General features: G+C 51.0%; 3 protein-coding genes and 1 non-coding gene across 14 annotated transcripts in view; 3 read left to right on the plus strand and 1 right to left on the minus strand.

The window, feature by feature from the left end:
• Positions 1 to 7215, plus strand: part of CHFR (checkpoint with forkhead and ring finger domains) — a 44669-nt gene extending 37454 nt beyond the window's left edge. For all 6 annotated transcript variants that reach the window (XM_032168194.2, XM_032168195.2, XM_032168196.2 and 3 more), the window contains 4 exons: positions 114 to 201; positions 3078 to 3185; positions 4272 to 4344; positions 6046 to 7215. In XM_032168194.2, coding sequence (XP_032024085.1) covers positions 114 to 201; positions 3078 to 3185; positions 4272 to 4344; positions 6046 to 6088 — 312 coding nt within the window. In that variant the 3' untranslated portion in view covers positions 6089 to 7215. The remainder of the gene's footprint in view (positions 1 to 113; positions 202 to 3077; positions 3186 to 4271; positions 4345 to 6045) is intronic.
• Positions 7216 to 11117: 3902 nt separating this feature from the next.
• On the plus strand, positions 11118 to 11228 carry LOC116479748 (U6 spliceosomal RNA). The gene has a single exon (XR_004251065.1). It is a non-coding gene; the product is annotated as a U6 spliceosomal RNA (small nuclear RNA).
• Positions 11229 to 17087: 5859 nt separating this feature from the next.
• GOLGA3 (golgin A3) overlaps positions 17088 to 26869 on the plus strand; it is a 51254-nt gene continuing 41472 nt past the window's right edge. For 2 of the 6 annotated variants that reach the window (XM_032168211.2, XM_058424577.1), the window contains exons 1-2: positions 17270 to 17396; positions 24145 to 24487. In XM_032168211.2, the coding sequence (XP_032024102.1) occupies positions 24328 to 24487 (160 nt within the window). In that variant the 5' untranslated portion in view covers positions 17270 to 17396; positions 24145 to 24327. Of the gene's footprint in view, positions 17181 to 17269; positions 17397 to 17417; positions 17882 to 18178; positions 18198 to 24144; positions 24488 to 24850; positions 26853 to 26869 lie in introns of those variants that run through there. The other 4 variants (XM_058424573.1, XM_058424574.1, XM_058424575.1 and 1 more) reach the window with 4 other exon arrangements.
• On the minus strand, positions 19974 to 20501 carry LOC116477655 (small ribosomal subunit protein uS17-like). The gene has a single exon (XM_032168216.2). It carries the CDS (start codon positions 20499 to 20501, stop codon positions 20037 to 20039), a length of 465 nt encoding a protein of 154 aa, XP_032024107.1. The 3' UTR covers positions 19974 to 20036.

Raw genomic sequence — 26869 nt, forward strand, 5'->3', positions numbered from 1 at the left:
GCTTTGGCTTTCCGCACCTTCAGGGGCCTTTTATGAAATGTTTCCTCTCTCGTTATTTCAGTGTTTCTTCCTCTAAATGAATATTTCTTATTCCTCTTTTCTTTGCGTCACAGAATTACCTGGCAACTAGAGGGTTGACGTGGAAAAGCGTGTTGACCGAGAGCCTTGTGGCTCTCCAGCGGGGAGTGTTTCTGCTGTCTGGTGAGTTCGTCTGTTGCCTCCCGCTCTAGGGCGCATGTGAGTTTCCAGGGCTGCGCCTGCCTGTCTGCTCTCCCAGTGACAACTCCGACCTTCACCCACCCTGGAAGAGAGGAAAAAGATCCTGATGCTTTCAGGTTGTTTTTGTTTGTCTGTTTGTTTTTTGAGATGGAGTCTCGCTCTTATTGCCCAGACTGGAGTGCAGTGGCATGATCTCAGCTCACTGCCACCTCTGCCTCCTGGGTTCGAGCGATTCTCCTGCATCAACCTCCTGAGTAGCTGGGATTACAGGCATGTGCCACCACACCTGGCTAATTTTGTATTTTTAGTAAAGATGGGGTTTCTCCAAGTTGGCCAGTCTGGTCTTGAACTTCTGACTTCAGGTGATCCGCCTGCCTCAGCCTCCCAAAGTGCTGGAATTACAGGCATGAGCCACCGCGCCCAGCCTTCAGGTTGTTTTTTGAAAGTTGAGCATGGGCTGGGTGCGGTGGCTCACGCCTGTAATTCCAGCACTTTGGGAGGCTGAGGCAGGCAGATCATGAGGTCAAGAGATCGAGACCATCCTGGCTAACACGGTAAAACCCTGTCTCTACTAAAAAAAGAAAAATACAAAAAATTAGCTGGGCATGGTGGTGGGCGCCTGTAGTCCCAGCTACTTGGGAGGCTGAGGAAGGAGAATGGTGTGAACGTGGGAGGCGGAGCTTGCAGTGAGCCAAGATCACGCCACTGCACTCCAGCCTGGGCGACAGAGTGAGACTCCGTCTCAAAAAAAAAAAAGAAAGTTGAGCATGAACCTGCATGAGATATTCCAGCAGCTTCTATCCTTGTAGGGGAGGGTGGGTGTGGCCGACTGCCACTACTGCTACTTGAGACCGTCACTACAGCTGTTACTACTGTTACTGCTTGAGACCAGCATTACAAGACTGAACAAAGGAGGAACGTAGAAATGAAAACAAAAAGACAAACTGTTTTAAGGAAAGGCAACATGGGGAAGAAGACGAGAGCTCCCTGAGCTTCTAGAGCCCTTCATATTTATTGGGTGACAAGAGCAAGGAGGAGGTAACAATTGGGCAGCTGCTTAATTGATCACAGGTTCATATTATTACAGGCTTCAATTATGCCTAATCATAAGAAACATTTGTGTGGCCTCCAACAGGTGGGGCCAGCTTGGAGGGTCTCAACCACTTGTCTATCCAGAGGTCCTGGGGTCAGTTGTCCTGGGACCCTCAGGGACTTGGTGTATCTCTTGTTTGATGTGTCAGTCCCTTGATGAGGGTCACCCCTCTCCAGGGGGGGCACATGATGCCTTGTGGAGTATGATAATTTATCACTAATGGAGGCTGTAGAAATATATACATGAGACAGGTTCTTGCTCTAATGCCCAGGCTGGAGTGCAGGGGCGCGATCAGAGCTCACTGCAGCCTTGACTTCCTGGACTCAAGCGATCCTCTCACCTCAGCCTCCCAAGCAGCTGGGACCACAAGCGTGTGCTACCATGCCTGGCTACTCTTAGTTGTTTTTTTGTTTTTTTTTTTTGAGACGGAGTCTTTCTGTGTCACCCAGGCTGGAGTGCAATGGCACAATCTCGGCTCACTACAAGCTCCACATCCCAGGTTCAACGAATCTCCTGCCTCAGACCTCCTGAGTAGCTGGGATTACAGGCGTCTGCCAACATGCCCAGCTATTTTTTTTTTTTTTTTGTATTTTTAGTAGAGACGAGGTTTCACCATGTTGGTCAGGCTGGTCTCGAACTCTTGACCTGTGATCTGCCTGCCTTGGCCTCCCAAAGTGCTGGGATTACAGGCATGAGCCACCGTGCCTGGCTGATACCTTGTTAATTAAGGGTATAGCACATTTTCATTTGTGTTGCAAATGCTTCCACTATAGTAGTAGTTCACTTTGGTTGTATTTATTTTCATTTTGATGTTTAAATTGTAGATAGTCAGATGTACAAATCCTTTCCTCTGTGCAATTTGGTTTTCAAGACATACTTAGAAATAGCTAATTTTCTCATTTTCTTCTTAGTAATTTTTTTGGGAATTTTAATATTTAAATTTTATATCCATGTGGGGCCGGGCGCTGAGGCTCACGCCTGTAATCCCAGCATTTTAGGAGGCCGAGGCGGGCAGATCATCTGAGAACAGGAGTTTGAGACCAGCCTGGCCAACATGGTGAAACTCCGTCTCTACTAAAAAAGTATAAACATTAGACAGGTGCGGTGGCACACACCTGTAGTCCCAGCTACTCCGGAGGCTGAGACAGGAGAATCAGTTGAACACAGGAGGCGGAAGTTGCAGTGAGCTGAGACTGCGCCACTGCACTCTAGCCTGGGCGACAGAGCGAGTCTTGGTCTCAAAAAATAAAATAAATGTTATATCCATGTGGGACTGTTTTGCTGTAAGAAAATAAATTGGTGGCCGGGCGCAGTGGCTCATGCCTGTAATGCCAGCACTTTGGGAGGCCGAGGTGGGTGGATCACGAGGTCAGGAGATCGAGACCATCTTGGCTAGCACAGTGAAACCCCGTCTCTACTAAAAATACAAAAAATTAGCCAGGTGTGGGGGCGGGCGCCTGTAGTCCCAGCTACTCGGGAGGCTGAGGCAGGAGAATGGTGTGAATCCGGGAGGCGGAGCTTGCAGTGAGTCGAGATCGCGCCACTGCACTCCAGCCTGGGCGATACAGCGAGACTCTGTCTCAAAAAAAAAAAAAGAAAAGAAAATAAATTGGTATCTAGATTGGCTTTGTTCTTGTTTTCCAAATGTGTCACCCGTTGTCTTCACCCCATTTATGGTCAGTGCGTTAGTCTCCCGCTGCTGTGAAGTCCGTGCACTGCTGTTGGGAAGATGGCGTTGCTGGGTAACTGGCTGTGTTTCTTCCAGATTACAGAGTCACGGGAGACACCGTGCTGTGTTACTGCTGTGGCCTGCGCAGCTTCCGCGAGCTGACCTATCAGTATCGGCAGAACATTCCTGCTTCCGAGTTGCCAGGTAAGGAGCCCCCGAGCCCCTCACGGCTCTAGTTCTGTCTGGGTTGGCTTCTTGGCTTCTACCTCTTTTTTTTTTTTTTTTAAAGACAGTTTTGCTGTTTTTGCCCAGGCTGGAGTGTAGTGGCACAAGCTCGGCTCACTGCAACCTCTGCCTCCTGATTTCAAGCAATTCTTCTGCCTTAGCCTCCTGAGTAGCTGGGATTACAGGCACCCGCCACTACACCCGGCTAATTTTTTGTGTTTTAGTAGAGTTGGGGTTTCTCCATGTTGGCCAGGCTGGTCTCGAACTCTTGATCTCGGCCTCCCAAAGTGGCGGGATTGCAGGCATGAGCCTCCACACCCGGCCAGCACTCTTTTCTTAACAGACACCCTGTTTGCACTTTGCTCTGTGTTCTAAGCAGAATTTGGCCTCAGTCAGGAGCCAGCAGGACAGGAAGGCCATACAGGGCTGTGGTTGTCTTAGGCCCTGGGTCTGTTTGCAGTTACTCATGAGTGTAAAGTGGGTTTCTAAAACAGATTCGTAAAGACATCCAATAGTCAACTGGGGTAATTTTATTTCCTCAATTGGGTTTTTATTTTTTAATTTGTATTTATTTTATTTATTTATTTTTCAGACAGAGTCTTACTCTGTCACCCAGGCTGAAGTGCAGTGGCATGATCTTGGCTCACTGCAACCTCCCTCTCCCCAGTTCAAGCGATTGTCCTGCCTCAGCCTCCCAAGTAGCTGGGATTACAGGCGCCCACCACCACACCTGGCAAATTTTGTATTTTCAGTAGAGACAGGGTTTCACCATGTTGATCAGGCTGGTCTCGAACTCCTGACCTCAGTTTATCCACCTGCCTCTGCCTCCCAAAGTGCTGGGATTACAGGCATGAACCACCGCACCTGACCCTCAGTTGGGTTTTTAGTTAAACATGTGTTTCCTTTCCTGAAATCTCAGAACAGTCCAAGGAAACTAGTTATGGAGGGACCAGAGGCCCTGAGTTTCTGCCACAGCGTCTGTCTTTGGGTCTCTGCTGAGATTCAGGTAGCTGAGTGGTTGCGTGCGATACATCTAATAGATGCGTAACTCTTCTCTTTTTCCAGTGGCCGTAACATCCCGTCCTGACTGCTACTGGGGCCGTAACTGCCGCACTCAGGTGAAAGCTCACCACGCCATGTGAGTGCAGTTGGGGGCACAGGCGTCAGCTGCAGGGTGATGAATGAGTTAACCGCCTGCTTATAAATAGGCTGATTATGGTCATTATGCTTCTCTCAGGTTGCATCCTTTAGGAACCGGTATCTTCATTTAGAAATCCTGCTCTTCCTTTATCCCTTCATCTCATGCAGTTTTATCTCCATCTTCCACCTCTGTGTCTTTCTGGCTGGAGTTGCTTTATCTGTTGTCTGAGGCACCCGGGGCACACCCCATCGTTTCAGGCTTAGCCGTTTCTTTTTTTTTTTTTTTTTTTTGAGACGGAGTCTCGCTCTGTCTCCCAGGCTGGAGTGCAGTGGTGCAACCTCCGCTCACTGCAACCTCCGCCTCCCGGGTTCACGCCATTCTCCTGCCTCAGCCTCTCCGAGTAGCTGGGACTACAGGCGCCTGCCACCACGCCCGGCTAATTTTTTTGTATTTTTAGTAGAGATGGGGTTTCACTGTGGTCTCGATCTCCTGACCTCGTGATCCGCCTGCCTCGGCCTCCCAAAGTGCTGGAATTACAAGCGTGAGCCACTGCACCAGGCACCAGGCTTAGCCGTTTCTAAGTCGGAGGCTGCAGTCACCGAGGGCCTCAGGCCCCCCTCGCAAAGCGCTGCGCAGCTGGGTTCTCGTCCGTACCCTGAGCAGGCATTTGTGATTGCTGGCACATTGTCACCCTCACGTGGTGTCTTTCCCATGCTCCTTAAAGGAGGTTCACAGCGCCATCTGCATTGCCCTGGGAGGTGTAGGTCAGGAGGCATCTCTTAGGTTAGGTGATCACGTAAATCACTCCTGTGGCCCAGGGAGTTCAGATTAAAGTGATGGAAACAGTGCCCTCAGGACAAGCTGTGAGGACTCAGAGAAAGGCGCCTCCCTCACAGGGATTTTGTGGAATAAAAACCTTGCTCTGTGCTTGAACACAAACAGCACATGGAAGAGACCATGTTGTTATAAAAAGAGATTTCATTGTTGACTGGCAGACAGTTTTCAGTAGAAATGTGCATCAGGAGAGCAGAGCCATGCTGATCATCCTTGCTCATGGTCTGTGGAGAGGGAAGGTGGCCACAGGCCATCCAGCTTGGCGTGTCTGCCTCAGCCCTGTCAGCAGATGCCATGGGCATGCCCGAGGAGGTACAGTTTTTATTCTCTTCTCTGAAAAAATTATCTAAGATGTTTGCACTTGTTTTTTATTTTTATTTTTATTTTTTTTGAGATGAAGTCTCAGTCTGTCTCCCAGGCTGGAGTATAGAGGTGTGATCTCAGCTGATTGTAACCCCGCCTCCCAGGTTCAAGTGATTCTCCTGCCTCAGCCTCCCGAGTAGCTGGGACTACAGGCGCTCGCCGCCATGTCAGGCTAATTTTTTTGTATTTTTAGTAGAGAACGGGGGTTTCACTATGTTGGCCAGGCTGTTCTCGAACTCCTGATCTAGTGATCTACCCACCTTGGCCTCCCAAAGTGCTAGATTACAGACATTAGCCACCGTGTGTGGCCAGATGTTTGCACTTCTGTTTCTAAATTTTAAAAGGGAAAAAGAAGTTTACCTTTGGAGGTCAGTTTCTTTGATTTTGTAAGAAGCACACACACTCTCTCAGGTAGCTCTTTCTGTGTATGGTTTCAGAATGGGTTTATTTGAATGCCTCTCTGATGCTCTCTTGTGTAATTTGGCCGTTTTCTCCCTGCAGGAAATTCAATCATATCTGTGAACAGACAAGGTTTAAAAACTAAGCATCCAGAGGCCCCGAGCAGCTTTCAGCACTGGAGGCGAAGAGAGCGTGTTTTTAAAATACAGAAGCAAACACATCAAGGTGTTTTCACGGCCCCCCGAGGGAAGGGACGCAGGGTCTCCAACAGGTGCTCTGGGGTGACTCTTTCTTCTGTGGAGCTTTACCCTCTGAGACCCTCCCCGGAGCCCTGGGGGCCACAGCGCCCCCTCCTGGTGAGCGCTGGGTGGGGCTCGTGGTGGCATCAGCAGCAGAGACGAAGCCTTTCCGTGACACGCGGCCGTCCCGCCGAGAGGGGCAGCTTTGCTCTTTGGTACGTTTTCCGTAACTACAGTTAAAGCAGAAGTCTGTTTTCAGGAAAAGTTTCAAAGGAGAAAGGGGAAAATTTATCAGAAGCATTGTTTCAGGAGAAGGGGGCATAAGTTTACAGCCTACAGGATGTACACAATATTCTGCTGTTGGGAAAACCACAGCATTTTATATATTTTTTATTTTAATAGGTTTGGTGCTTATCTTTTAAGATTTAAATATCACAAACTGTAGCACAAATAATATAATTTATAATTTACAAATTGACTAAAATTGGGTATAGTATGGTATTTGAAAGAATAAGCATATGCTTCTGTTTTTTTAAAAAAAAAAAAAAACCTTCCAGTGTCCAAAACTGCTAACCCTCGACGTGGCCGCCAAGTTAGTCGCTCCTTGCTAACCGGTGAGTGACCCCACGGCTCCAAGCCAGGGCTGGACGCAGGTCCCAGGACACGCTGCTCCCTTCATGGCCCCAAGCCAGGGCTGGACGCAGGTCCCAGGACGTGCCACTCCCTCATGCTGCCTGGGCCCTTCCTCCAAGGCCCTACAGAGCCTGAGGGGCACCTTGGCTCCCGCCTGTGCTAGGTTTGCCATGTCATCTGGAATAATACTTGAAATTTTGATTTTTGGAAAAAAAAGTTTTTTATCTTTTGTTGAAATCACCTGTTATCCTTGTTTGCAAACTGATAACTTTTTTGCTTCTTCTCAGGAATACAGTTTTCAACTGTTGTCTTGCTCTTGATAGAAACTGAGAAGCAGCACTCTGTATTTGTGGAGGAAAGTCCTCTCTTTTGCATATTCTAATAAATGAGCTGCATTTGCTCCTCCACTCTCGTGTTGGGCTCATGTCTGGGGCTGCCTCACTTCCCCATGCGAGGGAGGCAGGCCCCATGCAGAGTGAGCTCCGAGCGCCTCACTGCTAGTGATGGTCACTCTGTTGCCTGCCGTCCCTCAGTGACTCTGTGGAGTCACGCCTGACTTGAGGTTGGGGCCTGAAGTCCGAGCATCCTGTGAAACCCGCTCAGGTCTCTTCATTCTGCCAGTGCTGGGAAGCCACAACCTGTTCATCCAGTGTGGAGGCTTTGTCTTCAGCTGAGCACCAGAAGAAGCCGAAATGCAGAAACCCCCGAGTTTGTGCAAGGGCGGGGCCTAGAGGGGAGGTCACGAGTTAGTGCAGGAGTGAGGCCAAGAGGGGAGGTCCCAAGTTTGTGCAGGGGCGAGGCTGAGAGGGGAGGTCCCTAGTTAGAGCAGGGGCGAGGCTGAGAGGGGAGGTCTCGAGTTAGAGCAGGGGTGAGGCTGAGAGGGGAGGTCCCTAGTTAGAGCAGGAGTGAGGTTGAGAGGGGAGGTCCCGAGTTAGTGCAGGGGCGAAGCTGAGAGGGGAGGTCCTGAGTTTGTGCAGGGGCGAGGCTGAGCGGGGAGGTTTCTAGTTAGAGCAGGAGTGAGGTTGAGAGGGGAGGTCCCAAGTTTGTGCAGAGGGAGGCCGAGAGGGGAGGTTGCGAGTTTGTGCAGGGGTGAGGCCAAGAGGGGAGGTCCTGAGTTAGTGCAGGGGTGAGGCTGAGAGGGGAGGCCAGCATTCGCCCGTGAAGTGGGCTGGGGCTACCCTGCATCTGTGTCTTAGAGAGATCGGTTGATATTCACTCTTCCCCTTCCCATTTCCAAAAAGTACAAACAAGAACACTCGCCCTGTAGAGGATGCAGATCTTTCCTCAGGACCAGCTGCACCTGTCCAGGAAGGGCAGGGCAGCTCAGAGAGCCTCAGGGCTCCAGGTGTCCTAGGGACTCACTCCTGCTTCCTTAGTCCTTCAGAAAAGTCCAACGCCTGGCCCACTGCAAAGGGGATTTCTACCTGGAGCAGTCAGAACAGCTTGGGTTTGGCTCTGATGCGAGGGAGGAGGCCTTGGGACCAGGGCAGTTATCCTCCCAGCGTGGTAAGGAGCCGTGTTTTATGGAGGCAGGGAGATCAGGGCAGTTACTCCTCGGGTGTGGTAAGGAGCCGTGTTTTATGGAAGCAGGTGGCTGTGAATTCATTCCGTCTTTTCATGAGCTTCTGTACTTCCTCGTCCTCAAGACTCGGCCATCCCACCCAGCGAAACTGACCGGCTGTGGTGGTTTTGGAGCCCTGCTGTCCTTGTGGGGTGGCTGCATGGGTCGTCCACAGGCTTTCTGGAGGACAGCCTGGCGGCCGCTGCAGATCCCACTGCTTCTTCCTGGCTCCTTGGCCCAGCCTTGGAACAAACCCAGGGCAGGGCTGCAGCTGCCCGCTGGCCCCATGGACCGTCTCCTCACGCGCTCCTCACCTGTGGCTCCCTCTGTGCTCCCTGGTGCCCCTCAGAAGTGGGGGTCAGCCCTGCCCACCCCTCTGTGTGCTGCCCAGGCTCCAAGCCAGGGAAGGGGGCCTCAGGTTCTAGGTGAACCCGTCCACCCCAGTGAGTGAGGAAGTCTGGGCGGATTGGCTTAAAACAGAATGAGGGATTCAGGCCAACCCTCCTCTAGGCCAGCTACAAAGGCTGTTTTAAATCTGCTTTAAGTCATCTTAATGACCTCAGGGCTGGCAGGATGGGAGTAGTGGGGCCCAGGTGTGAGAGCCAGGGGTCCAGGGGCTGCTCCCAGCACAGGGTGGCCTTCAGCACAGTGTGGCCTTCACCCCAGGGGTGTGGCCAAGGCAGAGAGGCAGCTGAGTTTGGAAGGGGCTTCTGCCAGCAAGGGGTTCCTGGTGACAGTTCCGCCAGCGAGGGGTTCCTGGTGACAGCCCCCCCAGCTTCGGGCTGGCAGCCTGGAGAGAGCGGAGCAATGCTGGCCCCGAGGCAGCTGCAGCTGGCTCCCCGAAGAGGCCCCAGAGTCACTGCCAGGGCCACTAGGTCGCCGGGAGCCCTGCGCTGGGAAGGGAAGCAAAGCATGAGAAAGGAGGGGATTTAGGAAAGTAGATCCTCCCTCCAGCCTGGCTTGATGCGGAAACCAGAACGCTGTCCCCGGGGCCGTGCCCGCCCTCTGCCTCCGCGTGGGCTCTGTTTTGGCATGGATGTTAGCTCCTGCGCCTTCTGACGGCGGCTGCAGCCGTGTAGAGAAGCCGGGTCTTGACTCCCTGAGGATGGAGAGCCACATGCAGAGTGCAGCCTCGCCCTGCAGATCCGCGCGCTGAGCAGCAGCAGGACTGAGCCAGGTGATCTTCGGGGGAGCCACCTCCAGGAACGCCTAGTGCTGGTAACTGGTAGACACCCATTATTCAACCATCCTCTACACTTAGAATTAAGTTACATTGAAAACAAAGGTGAGGAGTGCTCAGGACGCACCACTTTCTAGTTAGTTTACCGCACCTGCCTGTTACCTGCAGGCCCGAGGGTGTGCCTCTGTGGCCGGTGTGGGACGGCGCCCCTTCCAGCCTTACCCACTCAGTTCAGTTGGAATGGGCCCTGGGAGGAGTGTTTGCACTGTGGAAATTGGTAAATGCTTCAAATCAGGGTGGTTTTTAATTTTGCTTTTGTTTTTTTCTGGAGAGAAGGTTGTTAAACACCAGCACAGTGCTGCACCAGGCAGCCAGCGTATAATCATGAGAAATAAGTAGTTGTTTAAGCCACTGCATTTGGGGTGGTTTGTTACGTAGTAATGAATAACCATATTATGGCCCTTGAAGGCCCACAGCCGTATGACCCCTGCCTCCACCCTCAGATAAACCTCTTCTCCCTACCTGCTCCTCCTGGAGCCCCTCACGTGTTCCTCTGCTTCTCCACCGAACCAGCTAGTTCTCACAACCAGCCCTTCAGGCACCGGCCCCTCCCTCTGTAGCCCCTCCTCATTCAGCTCCTGCAGGGTTGCCCCCACCCCGCCAGCCGGTCTAGTTTCCCCCCAGCACCTGTCACTATCGGAAAGGAAACATCTGTTTACCGCTTGTCTCCCCCCTCAAAAAAATAGAGCAGGGATCTTGCCTGTCTGCCCACTGTTGTTTATTTGTCAGAAATGTTTGGCCCCAGGGAAGCATCTGCTGATCACTGGGTGACCAGTTGGCTACTGAATGGTGAAGGTCTGACAAGCTGATGAGCTGTCCCCTGGGCTTGAAATCGTTCCCGCGGCACAAACAGCGGCTCCTTCCTCTGTCGCTCACTTTTCATGGTTGTCTCCTTCTGAGGCAGTGAGTCTAGATGGTGGAGTCTTAAAGTTCCTCACATAGAGCAGACACTTGGTCGTGCATGTCTGTGGAAAGAATGGATGCAGGAGAGAATGTTGAAGGCCAGTCAGACCGGGAGTGAGGGCCGTGCACTGTGCTGGGAGCCTGGCACCGTGAGAGCCGTGCGCTGTGCTGGGAGTGTGGCACTGTGAGAGCCGTGCGCTGTGCTGGGAGCCTGGCACTGTGAGTGCCGTGCGCTGTGCTGGGAGTGTGGCACTGTGAGTGCCATGCGCTGTGCTGGGAACCTGGCACTGTGAGAGCCGTGCGCTGTGCTGGGAGCCTGCATTTGTGAGCCCCGCCCAGTGGTGGCCTTGAATGTGGGTCCACTTGGGCTGCTGGATCAAAACGCTGCAGAACGGGCGGCTTAAACAACAAAGTATTTTCTCACAGTTCTGGGGCCTGCAACTCTGAGATTACGGTGTCAGCGGGGCTGGTTCCTCTTTGGTCTGTCTCCTTGGCTCGTGGGCAGCGTCTTCTCTTCATGCGTGTCTGTGCCCTAATCTCTTCCTGTGAGGACACAAGTCCTCTTGGATTAGGGCCCACCCCAGTGGCCTCATTTATCTTAATCACCTCTTTAAAGACTACACCTACGAAAACTGGAACGATACAGAGAAGATTAGCGTGGCCCGTGTGCAGGCATGACACGCAAATTCATGACATGTTCCATGTCTGCAGATACAGTCACCTCTGAGGTCCTGGGATTTAGGGCTTGAACATATTATAACACTGTGCCATCAAACCTTGCACGCCACAGGGTTTTATAAAAATCGGGTGGTTTTGTTTGTTGTTGTGTGGCAAACCCCACATGCTGGATACCGTTGACACCCTGTGATGGGCTAAGCCATGTCCCCGTCCTGCCACCACAGATACCCGCATCCGATCACTTGAGCCTGCGATGATGTTACCTTGCACGGTAAAAGGGGCTTTGCAGATATGGTGGAATTAAGGACCTTGAGATGAGGGGAGGGTCCAGGGGCTTGGTGACAGCAGAGGCCAGAGGGATGGTGACAGAGCAGAGGCCAGGGGCTTGGTGACAGAGAAGAGGCGGGAGGGATGTGCTTTGCAGAGGGAGCAAGGGCCTCCAGCCAGGAGAGGAGGGCAGGCTGTCAAAGCAGAAAAGAAAACAGATCTCCCTGCAGGGCCTCCAGAAGGAACCAGCCCTGCCTGCCCCTTCATTTTGGACTTCTGAGCTCCAGAACTTCAAGAGAATAAATCTAGTTTAAGCAGCAAAGTTGGTGGTAACTTCTTAGAGCAGCCACAGGAAGCTCACCACACCCCACACACTCGTCCTGTTTGGTTTTTGTTTTCAGGAAGGGTCCAGTCTGTCTCAGAGGTGCTGTGGTTGGAGGTGGAGTGTGGGGCATGGCTGAGCACCCAACACGCGCTTCATCCTCTTCCCTGCTCCCCAGCATGTTCCTTCACCCTGTAGCTCTAGGTCTCTGTGGCAGACACTCTGCTCTAACTGCTGACCTGATGGCTCCACTTGGTGTTCAAACATTGCAGATTCATGTCGTCAAAGAGAGCTGTTTCCAGAGGGGACCCCAGGCCCACCACGTATGCCCCACAGACCTGCCCTCTTCACTGTCAGAAGGTGGCATGGCCTCCCTGTGGCTCAGGCCAAACCCCAGGAGTCGTCCCTGCTGGCTGTCCTCAGTGCCCCAGGCTTCTCTTCAGGGGCTTCTTGTGGCTCTGATTGTTGCCCCCCTCATCTCACTGCTCTTCTCCCAGATCTGTGCGTGCCTCGGTCCTCCTTGTCACGAAAGTTCAGCTCAAATATTACTTCCTCAAAGGTGCCTTTGAGTACTCGCTCTCCTTGCCTTTCCCTCTCCTGGGACACTGTTCCCACCAGTACCTGCATGATTCCTTTTCTTTCTTTTCTTTTTTTTTTTTTTTTTTTTTTTTTGTGAGACAGGGTCTTGTTCTGTTGTCCAGGCTGGAGGAGGGAGTGGCGCAATCTCAGCTCACTGCAGCCTTCACCTCCTGGGCTCAGATGATCCTCCCACCTCAGCCTCCTGAGTAGCTTGGGACTACAGGTGCACACCACCACGCCCAGCTAACTTTCCTATTTTTAGTAGAGAACAGGGTTTCACCATGTTGCCCAGGCTGGTCTTGAACTCCTGAGTTCAAGCGATCTGCCCGCCTCCACCTCCCACAGTGCTGGGATTCCAGGCGTAAGCCACCACGCCCAGCAACTCCATTTCTTACTTTGTTGGCTGACATTCTCCTGAGAGGTCCTCCCTCAACCATCGGCCTGAAATAGCAGCGAGCCTCCCCAGGGTTGCCTCTGTCTCTTCTTGACTGTTCCTGTCACCTTCTGTGCTTGTTGTCTGGTCCCCACTAGAATATACGTTCTGTAAGAGCAGGGATTTGGGGCAGTGCCTAGAATAGTACTTTCAGACAGTAGGCCACAATAAATATGAATGACGGCCCCATGCAGATGGTAGCCCCTCCCGCTCGAACGCTCCACCCAGTTTTTTTTTCTTTTCATCAGTTACCGCCCTCTGAAGGTCTCCACACACAAACATGAAACTGGACCAAAGCAGGGACCCCCCGGCACACAGAATAGTGCTGGGCTCCCGTAAGGCACCTCAGTGGGTCCATCAGCTGATGCGCAGACAGACAAAATGGGTGTATCTGGACACTGGAGTATCGTGCAGCGAGGAAACGTGCTGAGTGTGGATGGACCTTAAACACACCATGCAAGTGAAAAGGCGTCACAGTGAAAAGGCATCACAGAAGGCCATGTACGATATGATCCCATTTCTATGAAATGTCCAGAAGAGGCACATTATAAAGACAGAAGGTGGCTGAGTGGTTGTCGGACTGGGTGGAGGGGATAGGGAGTGAATGCAAGAAGGATCCCTGTGAGGTAACGGAAGTATCCGGAAACTGGGTTGGAGTGATGGGTGCACAGCTCTGCACGTTTACTACAGTCACACAACACAGGTATATTTTATTGCATATAAATTGTATTTTAATAAAGCTGTTAATAATTTTACTTAGATTAGCATTTTTCCCACACTGCCATCAACTTAATATATAATTAGATTCATTGTTTCTAACTGTATTTAAATTTAATGTTTGTCACATTTTGCTTGCCAAATTTTTAAAATTTTAAATTACTGTGGGTACATAAAAGGTGTATGTATTTGTGGGGTACCTTGATGTTTTAATACAGACATACAATGTATAATGATCAACTTGCAGTAACTGGGGTATCCATCACCTCAAGCCTGTATCATTTCTTTGTTAGGAACATTCCAGTTCCACTCTTTTGGTTATTTAAAAATATACAATACACTGTTATTAACTATATTCACCCTACTGTGCTATGGAATACTAGATCTTATGCTAATTAAATGTTTTCCCTATTTCTCCCATTGGCTACACCTTAGGCTAGTGTAATATGAAAACCAGGAAACTGAGCTTGGTGGAGTGTTTTCTTCATTCTGTCATTTTATCACATGAGGACATTCACGTAACCACAGTCACAAAATACAGAACAGTTCCGTCACCACAAAAATCTCTCTCCGTCTACCCCTTTTTATTCATCCGACCCCCACCACCACTCTATAATGCTGTCATTTTGTGATACAAGAGGACACATCGTACAGTTCATGCAGTGTAGACCTTTGGAGATGTTTTCCTCCCTGGGCGTAATGCCTTGGAGCTTCGTCCAAGTTATTGCACACATCAGTGGTCAGCTCCTTTTTATTGCTGAGTAGTGTCCATGGCATGGGTGGTCCACGGTTTGTTTCACGTCAGAGTGGCTTGGGGGGTCCATGGTTTGTTTCGCCACGTCAGAGGACATTTTGGTTGTTTCCAGTTTGGGGTCAGTAGTGTACAGGCTTTTGTGTGGACATAAGTTTATTTCTCTGAGTTCAATGTCTAGGAGTGCAGTTGCTGGGTCATAAAATTGTTTACTTTTTAAACTGCCCAACTATATTCCAGAGTGGGTGCACTATTGCTGTTCCCATCAGCAATGTATAAGAGATTAGTTACTTCAAACTACATTATTCCCAGCATTTCATATTGCCACTGCTGTATATTATTTCAGCTGTTCTAATAGGTGTATACTAATATCCCAAGGCAGTCTTTTTTTTTTTTTTTTGAGACAGAGTCTCGCTATGTCACCCAGGCTGGAGTGCAATGGTGTGATCCCAGCTCGCTGCAGCCTCCACCTCCCAGGTTCAAGTGATTCTCCTGCCTCAGCCTCCCAAGTAGTTGGTATTACAGGTACCTGCCACCATGCCCAGCTAATTTTTGTATTTTTAGTAGAAACAGGATTTCACCATGTTGGTCAGGCTGGTCTCGAACTCCTGACCTCAAGTGATCCACCTGCTTCAGCCTCTCAAAGTGCTGGAATTACAGGCATGAGCCACCGCGCCTGGCCTCAAGATAGTCTTAATGTGCATTTCTGTAATGGCTAGTGACACTGAACCTGGTCACAAGCTTATTTGCCACTCATATATCCTTTTAGTGAAATGTCTTTTCATGTTTTTTGCTTGTCTTCTGGTTTTTTTTTTTTGTTTTTTTTTTTGAGATGGAGTCTCATTCTGTCACCCAGGTTGGAGTGCAGTGACACAATCTCAGCTTACTGCAACCTCCGCCTCCCAGGTTCAAGCAATCCTTGTGCCTCAGCCAACCAAATAGCTGGCATTACAGGCGTGTGCCACCACGCCTGGCTAATTTTTGTATTTGTAGTAGAGACAGGGTTTCTCCATGTTGGCCAGTCTAGTCTCAAACTCCTGGCCTCAAGTGATTTGCTCCCTCAGCCTCCCAAAGTGCTGAGATTACAGGCATGAGCCATTGTGCCCAGAATAATTGTATTTTTTTTTACTGTCAAGTTTTGAGAGTTCTTTACATATTCTAGCTACTAGTCCTTCAACAAACGTGGTTTGAAAATATTTTCTCACAGTCTGTAACTTATCTTTTCATCCTCTTCATGTGGTCTTTCTCACAAGGTTGGTTGGTTGGTTTGTTTTGAGATGGAGTCTCGCACTGTCGCCCAGGCTGGAGTGCAGTGGCACCATCTCGGCTCACTGCAACCTCTGCCTCCCAGGTTCAAGTGATCCCCCTGCCTCAGCCTCCTGAGTAGCTGGGACTACAGGCACACACCACCAAGCCCAGCTAATTTTTTTGTATTTTTCATAGAGACAGGGTTTCACCATGTTGGCCAGGATAGTCTCGATCTCTTGACCTTGTGATCCACCTGCCTCGGCCTTTCAAAGTGCTGGAATTACAGGCGTGAGCCACCGCGCCCGGCTTTTTTTTTTTTTTTTTGAGACGGAGTCTCGCTTTGTTGCCCAGGCTGGAGTGCAGTGGCACGATCTCGGCTCACTGCAACCTCCACCTCCTGGATTCAAGCGATTCTCCTCCTTCAGCCTCCTGAGTAGCTGGGATTACAGGCGCATGCCACCACGCCCGGCTAATTATTACATTTTTAGTAGAGATGGGTTTCACCATTTGGCCTGGCTGGTCTCTAACTCCTGACCTCAGGTAATCCGCCCACCTTGGCCTCCCAAAGTGTTGGGATTACAGGCGTGAGCCACCGCGTCCGGTGAAAAGTTTCTTAATTTTTTCATGAAGTTTACTCTTATCAACTTCTTTTGTGAATTGTGCTTTTTTGGTCAGATCTAAGAACTCTTCCCCAAGCTCTAGATGTGAGAAATTCTGTTTCCTTCTAAAAGTTGTATAGTTTCATTCATACATTTTACGCCTTAGTCTGTGATCATTTTGTGTTAGAATTTGCATTTGCAGATAACATGATGGCCCACGTAAAAAATGCAAGGATTTTACAACAACGACCGCAAAACACCAAATGAACCCTCAAACTAATGAGTTCAGCGAGGTCTCAGGATAAGAAAATCAACATAGAATTCATCACATTTGTGTAGACCAACAGTGAACACGTGGAACACGTGGAAAACGTCAAAAAGCAGTGTCACAGTCGTTTGATGTGAAATACTATAAACTTAAAAGGTGCAGAATCTGTATGCTGAAATTACAAAATGCTGGTGGAAGAAATCAAAAGACCTAAATAAATGGAGGGGCCACCACGGACGCAGATGAAGAACCGAGTCAGCGATGCCCGTGCTCCCCAAACGATCTGCAGCAGTTCCCATCAAAATCCCAGAAAGGTTCGTAGACAGAAGCGTATTCCAAAATCCGCAGAGATGAGCGCAACATCACAGAGGACTCCGAGGCGCCCTCCAGGCCATTTCCTTCCTGACAGCTGGAAGAGCGGCCTGGCGGATGAGGGAAGGTGGAAAGCCGTTCCCCAGCGGCCTGCGGCCCGCGCCGTCCAGCTTTGCCATTTTTAAAGGGGAAGCAAATAGGGTCCAAAGCAGCGTCGCCTTTGAACTGGCACCTGAAGCGCGAAGGGCGCTGGCCGGGTGGAGGTGCAGGGTTGGGGCGGGGAGCCGAGTACGGCGGGCGGGGAAGTCACGCCCACACCGAGCTCGGCCGCGCCCATGCCGACCCCCGGCCACGCCACTTCCGCCGGAAGCTCGGTTCAGCTTCCTGAAAGAGTTGGTCGTACAAGTCCGGAAGTTGCGTTTCTACTAGGGAAAGGTCCACAAACTCTTAAGGTCACTTTCTGAAGCCGGCCTCAGGACAGTCGGAGGTGAGCTCGATCCTGACCCTGTGGGCAGAGCGTCCCCGGCCCTAGGGTGGCCGCTGGCAGAAGAGGAGGACGTTCTCTGTTCCGGAACGAAAGCAGCGCGTGCAGGCTGTTTCCGGGGACCCGAGGCCGCTGCACTGCTCGCCCCGCCCCTCGCACGGCCACGTCTCCGCCGGAGCATCCGGGCCGGGCGGCCTCCGGGGCTGCCGCAGCAGCAGGGTGAGGGGCTCGGAGGCCGCGGCGCTTCGGAGCTCGGGCTCCCGCTTCCGCAGTGCATGGGCTGGGGAGGGTCAAGGGGCGGCGGCGGAGGCCGGGCGTGGGGCGGCGGGGCCTGGGCGCGTCCCTGCAGCGTTGCGGGACGGCCCCGTTCCAGTCACCCCCTCCTCGCTGCGGTGGCCTCGGGCCTGGGCGCCCGCCTTCAGCTGCGGCGGAGCTGGCTCTGTAAATGCCGGTGCCCGCGAGCCCTCCTAAATGCTTGTCTGCGCTTGACGAGCGCGGCCTGTCCCGAAGCTGTCCACTGCCACCGCTCAGGCAGTGCTTGCTTTAGTCTGGCCCTTTACAGCTGACAGGCGTGACCTGGTGTCGGGTGGTTCGTGGGAAGTCGGGGTTTCAGGAGTCCGTGTACTTCCTTGTTTGTCTTTGTCGCTGGCCGACTTGTCTCCATTCCAGGTGCCCAGAGCGAGTGGGGCCGGGCGTTGTCACGGGTATGAACCCGACGAATGTCAGTCGTGTGGCGGGTCTTGGTTATTGTGGGTCTGGGTCCCTGCCCCCGCCGAGCCCACCTAGGACAGGGACACCCAGGGTCGCCAGCGAGAGGGTACCGGGCGGTGGTTGGGTGGGGTCCGCTACTCTAAGTTGTGTGGGAGCCTGGGGGGCGGGCGACTTCCGTGCTAAGGCCTCTATGACGAGAAGCAAGCCAGGCAAAATTGTGAGAAAAGCGCGTCTCAGGCAGAAAGTTTGAAGACCCTGAGGGCGGAGGATGTGGCTAGAGTGTAATGGCAAAGGGGGAAAGCGATGGAGGTAAGGATGTTGATGTAGGCAGGTGCTGGATTCGTAAGAGGTTCGAGTTTATTGTCACGGGAACAGTGTAAGCCATTTACAGGTGACTCATGGATTTTTTTTTTTTTTTAAGAGACTGGGTGTGTTGCTGTATTGCCCAGGCTGGTGTGGAACTCCTGGCCTCAAGCGATCCTCCCACCCCAGCCTCCCAAAGTGCTGGGGTTACAGGTGTGAGCAGCCACACCCATCGTCGTGGATTATTTTGAATTGTCTTTTAAACGACATCAATATAGCCCTTTATAACTCTGTAATAGCTTTCCAGGCAGTATACCTTAAATGGCAAGAAGGAAATAAATCATCTGACATCACTCAGATTGAAGAGGAGATTTTTTTTTCCCTCGATTGCCTTAAGAAGTAGTAGCATACTTTCCCAAGTGAGAATGCCCTCAGTTGGCTTTTAGCGATTTTGACAAGCAACAACTAAAGGGAAAATCATGATAATTACTGTCATTTTATTGAGGACAGGGGACAGACTCTGTGCCTTGTTATATTTAATCCTGGCAAAATTTTGCATTCATTTTCTCATTGTTTTACTGGTGAGGAAACAGGCTAAATATGATTAAGAAATCTTTAGCCCAGGATCTCACAGCTAAGTGGTGGAGGGTCGGGAGCTGAGGCCGGAGTCCCGACTTCCAAGCCTGCCCTTCACCTCTCTGCAGTGACATGAGGCTTGCTTTTGGTTTTCACTTTGTGTATAGATCTCTGTTTACTTTTGGTTACTAGTGTGGTCTCCACCAGGTACTCTCTTCCTGAGGAAATCGTGTTTGGTCTTTGGCTGTGCTCTGTTGTTTCTGATACCCGATAGGAACAGGTGAAACGAGGTGGAGTAGATGGAGCCGTGAGTGTTTGTATACAGAATTCAGGTGTGGGGGAAGCAGAACGTCCTGTAGGCGCCTGAGGTGGTGGTTTCTCAGTATGAAGTCCCTTAATGTTACCCAGCTGTGAACCTAGGGTTGCGTGTACCTTTCGAAGTTCTGACAGCTTGGTCCTGTCTCTTCCCTCTAGAGACGCAGGAGTGCAAGTGATCATAAGTGAGACTGATTAGACTGGCCTCTTTATTTAAAAAATAAAATCACGAAATGGAGTCACCTTGGTAATAACAGCTTTCTGTGATGCACCGGCAACTGTCTGCTCCCCCTCCTTGCTGCCTGGAGATTGGCTTTTGTCAGTAGTCTGAGGTAATGAGGCCCTGATGACTGAGTCATTCCAAATTTTAACTAAAAATCAAGCAAGACCGAGGATCGACCAAGACTGCCAGCTTATTGCCCTACACGGAGAAGTATCACTGTCACCAAACTCCAGGCAGTTAGTGAATTCTCTCTCTGGTCCGGCTTCAGGAGGAGCTGCCTGTAAAGAGGGGCTGTCTTTGTGACTTACAGTCACCGTCATGGGGTCTCCGTTCTGGAGAGGTGGGCTGCTTGGACACTAGCAGGGGAATTAAGTGAGCAGAATCTGTGATTGCACTGGCCTCAGCTTGGTGTAGTTGGCTGTCGCCATGTTGGCTGTCGCCATGTTGGCGTGCCCTCTCGGTGGAACCTGAGCGTCTTTGGCTGTGTTCCTTCTTGGTCAGTGTAAGGCCCAGGCGTCGTCACTGTGGGTCTGCAGCAGTTCTCCTCTGCATGTTCCGCCTGTAATGGTTGAGTCCGGTCCTGCTGGTCATCCCATCCTTCCTTCTGTTCAGGTGGTGGTGCCTGTCTGGGCTGTGGCTGTGATGCTGCTCTTCCAGTTTCTTTCTTTCTTTTTTTTTTGGAGTGAGAAAATAACTTTATTTCATTGTGGGGAGCGGGCCGACGTCCAGCCTCAGAACTTCTGGAACTGCTTCTTGGTGCCGGCAGCCTTGGTGACCTTGAGCATATTGAAGCGCACTGTCTTGCTCAGAGGCCGCCAAAGCCGGCGCTTGCCCACTGTGACTATGTCACCGATCTGGACGTCCCTGAAGCAGGGGGACAGGTGTACAGACATGTTCTTGTGGCGCTTCTCGAAGCGGTTGTACTTGTGGATGTAGTGCAGGTAGTCTCGGCGGATGACAGTGGTCCTCTGCATCTTCATCTCGGTCACCACGCCAGAGAGGATCCGCCCTCGAATGGACACATTCCCAGTGAAGGGGCATTTCTTGTCAATGTAGGCGCCCTCGATAGCCTCTTTGGGTGTCTTGAAGCCCAGACCGATGTTCTCCTTGCCAGTTTCTCCCAGCAGGACCCTCTTCTTGTTTTGAAAGATGGTCGGCTGCTTTTGGTGGGCACGCTCAGTCCGAATGTCCGCCATCTTCCCGGCCGCCTGAAAAAGGATGCTCTTCCAGTTTCTTTTTTTTTTTTTCTTGAGACGGAGTCTCGCTCTGTCGCCCAGGCTGGAGTGCAGTGGCCCAATCTCGGCTCACTGCAAGCTCCGCCTCCCGGGTTCACGCCATTCTCCTGCCTCAGCCTCTCCGAGTAGCTGGGACTACAGGCGCCCGCCACCACGCCCGGCTAATTTTTTGTATTTTTAGTAGAGACGGGGTTTCACTGTGGTCTCGATCTCCTGACCTTGTGATCCGCCCGCCTCGGCCTCCCAAAGTGCTGGGAGTACAAGCGTGAGCCACCGCGCCCGGCCTGCTCTTCCAGTTTCTAACTCCCTGGACTCCCTCATTGGAACTGAAGCTCACAGATGTTTCAGCTGGAATAGTTTAGACTTTTCGGTATTTTAAAAGGCAGTGTTGATGCTCAAGGATTCAAATACTTGATCATTTTGTTTTGGAGCCATTAGCTTTGTAGACAAAGAATGTACTCAACAGAACTGAAGATTTAATTCAGCAAATTAAACCCGCGTTGGCACTTTAGGAGTTGGGAGTGTTCAAGGTGGTGGGAGGCAGATGGGGAATGAGTCTCCGTCTTCAAGTATCTCGCCATGTAATGGGCACACACACAGTGGCACACATGACATGCTGTGGTGGAGGCCACGTGAGGTACAGTGATGGCAGAGGGGGTGGACGAGACGCTTTACCTGAGGGGCCAGGAGGGTCTGCACGCGTAGGCACACACGGTCATTTCCGTATCATCACCCCACCCCCGCAAGGCAGAAGCAAAGATGTCACAAAGCAAAACGCAAGTTTTCTTTTGCTAGGAAATTTTCAAGAGGACCAGATGTACAGGGTACCAGTATTCAGTGGCGCAGTCGAGTCCACATTCCACCGTGTGTAGCCCTCCGTGCCAGTTTGTAATTCATCTGTCGTCAAAGGGGCAAGCCTGTGATAAGCAGCCGTCATTTTGCTGATGCTCCTCCCCTTATTTTGTGGGTATCTTCTCCATTCCTGGGTGGGCGTGGCCGGCTGGCCCCCAGCTCTCCTGGGGTGTGTCAGATTGTAGCTGAGGGGCAGGCTTGGTGGAGATCGCAGTGTTTTTCCTGGAAAATGATTTTCAGAGGGTTCTGTGCTGTGTGTAAGGACAGGTGTGTAGCTCAGATCCCTGCCCAGGCTCTAAGGCCCATTTATCACCCACCCACCCAGAAAATCCAGGGATGAAAGATGTTACTAGATGATCATAGACACAAAAGTGAGATTGAGAATTCGTTGCACACAGAATTAGCTTTCGACCAGCCTCAGTAACTTCCTTCACTTCTGTGCTTCAGACCTTGCTTTAATCTTTAAATATTTTTATGTCCCAGGTACCCTGAGTCAAGACATCTAGGATCCTTTGTTTACAGTAGTTTCCTGATTAGTTATGCTGGATTTATAGTTACTAATGTTAGGACACATTTCTATTCGCAGTGCTTTCTGGTTACAAACCCTTAATGTTAGTTTTACACTAATAGCATACGTAACCTTTTAATATTCTGAACAACACTCTTATGAACTCCTGATTGTCTCTGGCCTGTAGGATGCAAGGTGGCAGAGAGGAGTGGTGGATTATTATAGTTATGAGCAGATACTCACAGGTCTGCACACCCTTCAGTAAGTCATTGACTGCGTCAGTGGACGGGGTTACACCCACCACCCGTGGGCTTCCCCTTTTACGGGTGACCAGTCTAGATGGCAGATAGAGTAAAAACCCCTAGAAAGACAGGCACATCCTGCTGCGGGGTCAGTGGCACACGTGCTCCTGAAGACCAGCCATGTGGGCTTCTTTTTTTTGTTTTGTTTTGTTTTTTGAGATGGAGTTTTGCGCTTGTCTCCCGGGCTGGAGTGCAGTGGCACAATTTTGGCTCACTGCAACCGCTGTCTCCCAGGTTCAAGCGATGTTCCTGCTTAGCCTCCTGAGTAGCTGGGATTACAGGCACGCACTGCCATGCCTGGCTAATTTTTGTATTTTTAGTAGAGACGAGGTTTCACCTTGTTGTCCAGGCTGGTCTTGAAATTCTGACCTCAAGTGATCCGCCTACCTTGACCCCCAAAATTTATGGGATTACAGGCATGAGTCACCGCATGCTGCCCTTTTATTTTTTTTAGACGGAGTTTCCACTCTTGTTGCCCAGGCTGGAGTGCAGTGGCGTGGTCTTGGCTCGCTGCAACCTCCGCCTCCCAGGTTCAAGTGATTCTCCTGCCTCAGGCTCCCAAGTAGCTGAGATTACAGGCGCCCGCCACCATGCCCGGCTAGTTTTTTGTATTTTTAGTAGAGATGGGGTTTCACCATGTTGGCCAGGCTGGTCTCAAACTCCTGACCTCAGGTGATCTGCCCGCCTCGGCCTCCGAAAGTGCTGGGATTACAAGCGTGAGCCACTGCGCCCGGCCCCATGTGGGCTTCTTGTCTATACCTTCTGTGTGGGATTTGTAAGCTAGAGGCGAAGGTTGTGTAATGTTTATCATGAAAAATGTTAAACACAACATAATGTAGGCTAATATGAAACTGATTTTAAAGGAATAAATGCCAACTTTTCTGCAGAATGAATGGAAACTCATGCTAGTGTCTTACCTGTTGATAAGGAAATGAGTTAATAATATCACCAGCACATTTCGGGGTGGATAATCACTTGCCAAATGTTGGGCAAAGTTTTGCTCCCCTGAATGTAGCCCAGCAGGGCAGGCTGAGAGAGCTAACCCAGCTAGAGGTAAAGATGGGAACGGGCCGTGTGTGAGATGCCCTCTCTGTGCCCCCACTCCAAGGCAGCTGCCTTTCTGGCGTCCTTGTACACCCTGTATACAGTTACCACATCCCATGGCAGCTGCTTTTTAAAGTTTTGTTTCTCTGGATCTGAGCTGTCCAACCTGGAGGGGTGGGGCTGCCGGCAGGAGCCGTGGCCTTGGGCAGAGTCACTCACTGGCTGACAGGGGTGTGCTCTAGCACACCTAGGCCTGCGCGTCTGGTATTGTAATTTTTAAATTGTTTTTGAGATGGGGGCTCGCTCTGTCAACCAGGCTGCAGTGCACTGGCGCGATCTCACCTCACTGCAACCTCCGCCTCCCAGTTTCAAGTGACTCTCCTGCCTCAGCCTCCCGAGTAGCTGGGATTACAGGTGTTCACCACCACACCCGGCTATTTTTTGTATTTTTAGTAGAGGTGGGGGTTTCATCGTGTTGGCCAGGCTGGTCTTGAACTCCTGACCTTAGGTGATCTGCCTGCGTCGGCCTCCCAAAGTGCCGGGATTACAGGAGTGAGCCACCGCGCCTGGCCCAAATTAATTTTAAATAAAATGTAAAGCTCAGTTGCCCTGTGTGACAGCTACTCCACAGATTCAGAGCTGTGCTGTCCCAGCAGAATGTTATTTAGTTGGCACCGATACAGACATTAAGCTCCTTCAGGAAAGGGCCCAGTGTGGCTGGGTCAGCATTTTAGCCTCAAAACCTAGGATGTGGGTGCTCCAGGATTATTTGCTGAATGAAAAAGTTTGTATTTGTGTCTTGTAGATATGCAAATTGGGAACGAAATGCTAATTTTGTAATTGATACTTGAAATCTGACAAGTTTCATTATACGTTTTGTCTCTTTCTCTCCTGTCAGGTATCATGATATTAGCTGGTTTGACATCAAGCCATTTGTGAGTCATTAGATCTTCTCCTGAAAATGGGAGACACAGTAGGGCCCCTCCCAGGAGCTCTTGGCTGTTGCTGATGGCAGAAACCAAGCTCGTCCAAGGTTCACTTGTAGCCCCACAGCGTCAGCTCAGCTGGTGTCGTCCTGACCATGGACGGCGCGTCAGCCGAGCAAGATGGCCTCCAGGAGGACAGATCCCACAGTGGCCCCTCGGCTCTCCCCGAGGCCCCCCTGAAGCCCCCGGGCCCACTGGTGCCACCTGACCAGCAGGACCCACTGGTGCCACGTGACCAGCAGGACAAAGCCCAGTGTAAGTCGTCAGGTTCCTCTGTGTGCTGGTCACAGGAGGACCTGGTGTTGAGGGAGGACGTGGCGTTGAGGCGTTGAGATCACTGTGAGCTTTTCACTTAATTCAAAGTATTTTTTTTTTTTTTTTTTTTTTTGAGACGGAGTCTCACTCTTTCGCCCAGGCCGGACTGCAGTGGTGCGATCTCGGCTCACTGCAAGCTCCGCCTCCCGGGTTCATGCCATTCTCCTGCCTCAGCCTCCTGAGTAGCTGGGATTACAGGCACCCACCACCACGCCCGGCTAATTTTTTGTATGTTTAGTAGAGACGGGGTTTCACCATGTTAGCCAAGATGGTCTCGATCTCCTGACCTCGTGATCCGCCCGCCTTGGCCTCCCAAAGTGCTGGGATTACAGGCGTGAGCCACCATGCCCGGCCCAAAGTATGTTTTAATAACTGAATGATGCCACCTTTAGATCGGGCACATTCCTGCTAAACAGAACTGCATTAAACACGTGTGGGGCAGCAGCAGTGTTTCCGTGAAGGAATCTATGGGTCTTTGTCATGTTCCCTGCCTAGAATTCTACCTTTTTTTTTTTTTTTTTGAGGTGGAGTTTTGCTCTTGTTGCCCAGGCTGGAGTGCAATGGTGCGATCTCGGCTCATCGCAACCTCCGCCTCCCAGGTTCAAGTGATTCTTCTGCCTCAGTCTCCTGAGTAGCTGGGATTACAGGCATGTGCCACCACGCCCGGCTAATTTTGTATTTTTAGTAGAGATGGAGTTTCAATGTTGATCAGGCTGGTCTCGAACTCCCAATCTCTGGTGATTCCCCCGCCTCGGCCTCCCAAAGTGCTGGGATTGCAGGCGTGAGCCACCGCACCTGGCTGCCTGGCTCATTTTAAAAACTTTTTGTAGAGACAGTCTTGCTGTTGTCCAGGCTGGTCTTGAATTCCTGGCCTCAAGTTATCCTTCCACCTCAGCCTCCCAAAGTGCTGGAATTAGAGGTGAGAGCCACTGCACCTGGCCAACCTCTTTTTTTTGTTGTTGTTGTTGTTGTTTGTTTTTTTGAAACAGAGTCTTCCTCTGTCACCAAGGCTGGAGTGCAGTGGCGTGATCTTGGCTCACTGCAACCTCCACCTCCTGAGTTCAAGCGATTCTCCTTCCTTAGCCTCCCAAGTAGCTGGGATTACAGACGCGTGCCACCATGCCTGGTTAATTTTTGTCTTTTTAGTAGAGATGGGGTTTCACCATGTTGGCCAGGCTGGTCTTGAACTCCTGACCTCAAATGATCCACCTGCGTCAGCCTCCAAAGTGCTGGGATTGCAGGCGTGAGCCACCGTGCCCGCAAGAAACCCATTTTTAATTTGCTTGAGCAAAAAGCAAATTTGCTGTCCTGCATGCACGTGCGATCTGAGGAATGCTGACCCCTGTGAGAGGCGGGGGTGTTGCTGGACCTCGAGAGCCACCGGAACCAGGGCAGGAACCCCCGAGGGCCCTCCCTCCCCGCTCACATGTCTTGGTTCTTTGACTGTGAACTGGCCCACCCACCAGTTAGCAGTTAGGGGGCAGGGAAAAGACTGAAAATCATTTCATTGAAAGAAATCTTTCTTTATTCCATTTGATGAGGAAATATGGTTTAGTTTGTGTTGTGGGTAATTTGTATATAATCATGTTAGTGGGTGAACTGAGGTAACATGTGGGTATAGAATTGTCACTGGTTCAACCCAGGCCTTTACCCAGCAGGCCGTCTTCAAGCAGAAGTGCAGTTCTGGGCTGTCTCTGCTTCACGGGTGGTGTTCTGATGACATCATCCACCTCTTCGCCTTAGGGTCCTGCCTTGGAGGATAAGCTTAGGCTTTGAAATGACTCCAAAATCAGCCTTTGTACATGTGAGGCTGTGACTCTGATTAACACTGCTGTTACCAGTGCCTGCTAGAAAGATTGTCAGCTGTGTTTTAAGTGTTTGTGGTTTTTGCTTGTTTTAAACTGGCGACTTTCATAAGATTTCTTATTGGTTTTACTTAAATGGAAAGGAAACATTGGCGGGTGCGGTGGCTCACGCCTGTAATTCCAGCACTCTGGGAGGCCGAGGCGGGTGAGTGGGGAGGAGTTTGAGACCAGACTGGCCAACATGGTGAAACCCCATCTCTACTAAAAAGACCAAAAATTAGCCGGGTGTGGTGGTGGGTGCCTGTAATCCCAGCTACTCAGGAGGCTGAAGCAGGAGAATCGCTTGAATCCGGTGGGTGGAGGTTGCAATGAGCCGAGATTGTGCGACTGAACTCCAGCCTGGGCAGCAGAGCGAGACTCTGTCTCAAAAAAAAAAGAAGAGGAAATGTTACTGTCGTTACTACATAAATTCTACGGCCAAGAGTGTGGAGGAGTGGAGGGTGAGTTCACCTTAGAG

This window comes from Hylobates moloch, unplaced genomic scaffold, assembly GCF_009828535.3.
Source record: "Hylobates moloch isolate HMO894 unplaced genomic scaffold, HMol_V3 SCAFFOLD_12, whole genome shotgun sequence".
NCBI lineage: Eukaryota > Metazoa > Chordata > Mammalia > Primates > Hylobatidae > Hylobates > Hylobates moloch.